Source organism: Gymnoscopelus microlampas (genome assembly GCF_963454915.1).
Source record: "Gymnoscopelus microlampas genome assembly, chromosome: 1".
Taxonomy (NCBI): domain Eukaryota; kingdom Metazoa; phylum Chordata; class Actinopteri; order Myctophiformes; family Myctophidae; genus Gymnoscopelus; species Gymnoscopelus microlampas.
Genome location: NC_139962.1, coordinates 44,058,987 through 44,064,876, shown reverse-complemented (window position 1 = coordinate 44,064,876; position 5,890 = coordinate 44,058,987). Strand labels below are relative to the sequence as shown.

General features: G+C 42.3%; 1 protein-coding gene across 3 annotated transcripts in view; it reads left to right on the top strand.

The window, feature by feature from the left end:
- Window positions 1-4,788: 4,788 nt before the first annotated feature.
- The window catches only part of ppfibp2a (PPFIA binding protein 2a), a 24,666-nt gene continuing 23,564 nt past the window's right edge, over window positions 4,789-5,890 (top strand). Inside the window, exon 1 of one of the 3 annotated variants that reach the window (XM_084063774.1) lies at window positions 4,789-5,218. In XM_084063774.1, the coding sequence (XP_083919900.1) occupies window positions 5,171-5,218 (48 nt within the window). In that variant the 5' untranslated portion in view covers window positions 4,789-5,170. The remainder of the gene's footprint in view (window positions 5,219-5,890) is intronic. The other 2 variants (XM_084063778.1, XM_084063776.1) reach the window with 2 other exon arrangements.

Sequence of the window (5,890 nt, the reverse complement as noted above, 5' to 3'; positions counted from 1 at the left end):
TGTAAGACACATTTTATTTGGTTTTTTTTCCAGGTCGTAGACATGGACAAAGATTATTATTAAAAGTGCAACCCTGGTTGATTTAACTCCTTATACAATGTCAGATGTAATGCAACCAGACTGAAGATTGATTTCAGGAGAAGAGATAATAGATAATAGATTACAGGATGTAGCCTATGGTTTAATCTCAACAGAATAATGTGCTCTTCAAGTGACAGGTTATCTCTGTCCTAGGGACAGCGTCTCTGTCATCACAGGGCTTACAAATGAACCATATCTGTGTGCCATCGACGTATCTACCTGGGGGGGGTATTGTTAGAGCAAAGCGATACTAACGCTTGGTTGTACTGAATGTCAGTGTCACACAAACCATGACTGCTCAGGGCTATCTGTTCCAAAGTCTGTGTTTTAAAGCAGCTTTCCCTATCTTAACCACATGAACCCTAGCGTCCCTATTCTGGACATGTCATAGTAGGCAAACATTCAGCAAAAGTAGGCAAACATTCTGCCGAAATAATCAATGTGCTATTTTTGCTGAAGAGATTTGGTGTAGAAGGAGGGGCCTTGTATAGACAATGAGGGATTAATGCAAGGGCAAAGTGGACACATGCCAAGGGCTCTGGAGGTAACGAGGGCCCTTGGTAAGATATATTGTTGTAATACATTGTTGAGTAAAATAAATACATTGTAATAATTATCGCAGTAAATGTCATTTTGAAAATGTAGTATGATTCTGAAATTGTTTCAATGTTTTGTAAATGAACTCATTAAATCACATAATGAAATATGACATACATGGGTGTAGGGTAGGTGACATCAATTTCACCACCGTTAACATGGCGAAACGTGTGCTTAGCGGGTTGACAAAACTGTAAACTGATTAATTGATTCACATACTGTAAGATCCATTAGACCTGATGGATCTTACAGTACTCAATTGTGGAGCACACTCAACATTACAATGCAATGCTTTAGGACGGTATCTGACGCTTCTGTCAGCAACTGCGAGGGAGAACGTTCCTTTTCACAAAATGTGTGGGATAAATAAATTAAGAGAATGACACAGAGACACTTGAACATGCTGTGTTACTCATGGCCATTGAATCCAAACTTGTCTGGGAGTTGGACTTTGATGACTTGATAACTTCTCTTCAAAGAAGGCCAGAAGAAAGCCGTGGTTAATAGGATATTTACTATACCTGCCCTACTGTAGGACTGTCTATTTGATATGAAAACCGTTGGATTCTCACTGCAGCATTATTTAAATTAAGATGCTTGCTTGATGTCTAAATATGTAATTTAGAGAACGAATTAGACTATATTTATTTAGTTTCCCATGCAGGCCAGTATGTGGGTTTATGCTCCTCAAAGGATATATTATGTTTTAGGTGTTTTAGGTGTTACCGTCAGCAAATTGGGTGTCCATGGCAAGTGCCCTGGGCCCGTGGTCATGTTAAACCGTCCATGAGTATAAACCCTGCAGGGGCTCCAGTCAATGAAGTACTCTATATAGGGTTTAAGTGGTGAATGCAGCTTTTCTTATCTTAACTGAAGGAAACATTGCAAAACAGACAGCTCTGATGGTTGAAACTGTTCTGTCAACAGTTTAACAGCCAGTTGTTCTTTTGGACTTTGTTTTGCAATGGTTATCATTATGAAGTGTGTCCTCTATCATCAACGTCAATCAATTTAAGCAAGAATTTACAGTATAATGTGCTGATGTGACTTTTGTGGCCAAGCCAAGACTGCAGCAGAGTGCATACTCCTTCTACATTCAAAGTTGTACTGATGGCATGAACAAATATGTCTGCATATGTATTTGCAAAACAAATGGTGGGTGGGGGGGTTGAAGCCACGGTAATGGGAATAAAACAAAAAACAACTCTGAATTTTTGTTTTGATCTCAAGTGGATAAGTGATGACAGTGGCTAAAGCTCTTGCCACAAAATGAAAGGAGAGTGTAAACCCAGCAACCACATCCAGAGAGGTTATTTACATGAATGTCAGGACAGTTGTCGTTGTCTTGCTGTGAAGGGATCTAAGACAGAAAGGGAGAGTTTGTATCTGCTGTATAGCTCATCAGTGGTGCAAGTCTCTCTCTCTCTCTCTCTCTCTCTCTCTCTCTCTCTCTCTCTCTCTCTCTCTCTCTCTCTCTCTCTCTCTCTCTCTCTCTCTCTCTCTCTCTCTCTCTCTCTCTCTCTCTCTCTCTCTCTCTCTCTCTCTCTCTCTCTCTCTCTCTCTCTCTCTCTCTCTCTCTCTCTCTCTCTCTCTCTCTCTCTCTCTCTCTCTCTCTCTCTCTCTCTCTCTGCCAAACTCTTTGGCTTTCAGTGAATGAAGAGGACCCACTGGTGCTGTTTTATAGGGTAGTGTGTTACCATGGCATCAAATGCCAGCCACATGCTGGAGGCAGCGTTGGAGCAAATGGATGACATTATTGCTGGTAAGAGTTTCTGTTTCATTATCAAAACCTCAATGGAGCGCCCAGTTTGTAATTGTTGGCCTCCATCAAAGCAGCAGTGATCACAGGATTTGGGTCAGGAGAGCTTGGATTTATAGTAGACTGTCCAAGAATGCAGTTCAGGTGATTTAGCCTGTAACAGACAGATTGATTACCTTGGATAACTGCCTTAGATGTCCATCTACAACTACAGTACAGTGCAGTTTGTGTGTTCAGTTTTCTTTCTGTCAGAAGCGAGACTGGACTTTTATTTGAACTGAATGAGTAAAACAATGAGAGTGGATTGACAGGCACTTTGAACTTCTATGTTGTTCGTCTCTTCCACGCATGGCTTATACTTTTGCACTTTGTTTGCCGTTTTTCTCTCTAATTGTTCTGCTGTGTATACGTTCTCCTTTTCTCTACAGCCCCCCCCCCCTGTTTTCTAGCAGAGGTGATACATTTGAGACAGTGCTGTTTGTTGCAACCACAGCAGTCATGCTGAGGTTTGTGTATGGGGTCAAAAAACAAGGTTCTATTAATAGAGTTAACATTACATTCAGCGCACTGCTTTCTAGGGACTAAACTAAACAACATCACATAATGCCTGTGAACATATTATAGATAAGTCTAACAAGATAACAGCACACGTTTCGATGCCGAAAGTAAAGCAGAATAATGTTATTGTTGTTGTTGTTGTTGTTGAACCTTTGATGGCTCTTCAATGAGCATATTTGTACAAAAGCACTGTACAACCAACACACTTACTGTATAGTATTTCAACTCTGACTTGTGGATTTGTTTATAGGCACAATAGCACGTAATATACAGTACACATGTAAATGTTACAGTGAAATACTGCCCTCCAGAGGCTTTTTCAGGGACTTTCTATATACAATCGTCATCAAGCACATACAGTACACTAGGGGAATAATATGCCCTCAAGATAGTGTATGTCTGTTTAACCTGTTTTCTGACTTTTCTGCCTCTGGGTTGCCGAATGTATAAAGACTGGGAAACCTTGTAGTGTTCCTCTATTCTTCCAGGCACATATCAGCTAAAACAAACTACAGTTTCTGTTTCATTATTGAACTGATTGTTGTTCAGCACTGCTAAAAAATAAAAAATAAAACTCTCTTCTTTCATTCAGGCACCAAAGCTGCTGCATCTGAAGGGTTCCGCTTTTCGCTTATAGGGCTGAGTGGTGCAAGTCACCCATCCCCAGAGATTACCCCAAGGCTCACCCTTCCCCTGCACCTTGACCCTGCCTTCAAGGTTCTGCAGCTGACCGAGGACCTCAGGGAAGTGCTGGAGGGTCAGGGTAATGCATACGAGCAGGAGTCTCTGAGGCAACAGGTCTCCAGTAACACTGCACAAACCCTGCTGCTGTGGCTGGAAACCGGCAAGGTGAGCGCACTCTGTTCAGCTTCATTGTGAATGGATTGATTAAACACACTGACCGGGCCACCCATACAGAAGAATAAAGTGCATGGTTTATAGCAACAGCACAGACCTAATATTAACTAGCAAGCAGATGGTGTACTGGAAGTCTCTGTGTGGGCAAAATGTTCTAAGACATATAGCAGGGTTCTATAGGGACCATGATGATGTACAGTATAAGTTGTATGCTGAGTTGCTGACCATATGGGTAATAAAATAGTTGGTAGTCTTTGTTTATGGTCAAGTCTGTCCAGAGGGCTTTTTCCTCTGTACTAAAGAGCATGGAGTACGAGGCGGGATCTATGGCAAACGGCAGCAGTAATGAGTTCCAGAGCTCCTGTTAAGAGTACAAGTAGTCGTACCCCCTCTTTTCCTTTTCACATTCCGCCTTATTTTCTTTACCCTAAAACAGATCCCCCTGGAGCGCCACTCCAGCCACTTTCTTCAAAGGAAAAACTAAACAAAACAAAACAGCTCGTTTGTCTGAGCAACGTTCTTCATCCTCTAATCTTACTTTCATCTCTTTCCTTTACTTCAGAATTCATCCACTCTTTTAGCTTCAGCTTTATACGCCGCTTCCTATTCAGGCTCCTCCACTGTTTTTCCTCCCCCTCTGCTTGCCTTTCTTTTGCTCTGGCCCCGTCCTGCTCTCTACCACATCTGACAAGCATGTGGTGCAGAAAGTCCTCTCTCTTATGTGCCCCTTTAGAAAGCCCCCCCCCCCCCCCCCCCCCCCCCCCCAACAAAAAAAAGCTACATGAGAGGTACTTCAGAGACAGAGAGGAAAAGGAGAGCGAGACACACACACACACAGATTTTTTTAAAGGGAGAAAGATAGAAGATAGACTGTAGAAATGGATGACAGATGACATGCAGCAAAAAATAGAAAAGTGACCAATTACGGGGACCAAAAAAGGGAGAGAGAGAGAATCAACGTGAGAAGGAGAAGAAAGGGAGAGAGTGGAGCCAGCTGGCATGGTTTGAGTTGTACGGCTCAACTCTAGTCTGATATTAAAGGCTGCCTCTCAGCTTGCCCAGACTCCAAACCACACAGACCAAGGTCCTCTCTGCTCCCTCTCTCTCACTACTGAAAGAAGGAGAGACAGTGAAGGGAGACGAGTTGAATTCTGGAAGATTAACAGTCTTCCTCCTTTAGAAGCATCATTCAGCTCGAGAGCTCCCACAGTGAAACTCCGTCGGTCTCTGTTTTCTCTCCGTGGTGCCTAATGCCACAGATACTGTCTTCTTGTATCTGAGAAAAAAGTGTTTATAGAGCTACAATGGGCCTGCAACATGGAGTACGATATTGATTTCTATAAACACTTTTCCTGGCTTAGAAAGGTAAGAGGCTACCCACTTGCATGTCTCCAGTTGGTATCTTGCATGCCACAACTGCACAGAACAGGGTGTTGGTTGTTGATGCCTTTTTGTCTGCTATTGTGTTTACCTGTTGTCTGTCATCACAGCAGTTGTGGGAGGAACACATGTTTTGTTTGTGAGGATGAGAGGTGTGTTGCACAAGAATGTTCTTGCATCACACACACACACACACACACACACACACACACACACACACACACACACACACACACACACACACACACACACACACACACACACACACACACACACACACACACACACACACACACACACACACACACACACACACACACACACACACACACACACACACACACACACACACAGGATGCATCACGCGCAGACTGCACCTAAAAGTTGTTATTGGACTGTAAAATATATATTTTAAGGGATGTTGTTTAAAGCAAGTTGAGGAGTTCAACAAAGATTTGTATTCACTTTGAAGTAAAGTCACCAATACCATCTGGCCTTAATCTCTTATCTGGTTACACAAGTGGCAATTATTTTCTTAGTTTGAACATCAAGAATGCTCTTATACTGGATTGTCCATCCTTGAAATTATTATCTTATGGTTTTACTTGCTGGAATCTGATAGAGTTTTACTATACGTTTTCTAAATGTACTAAGAAT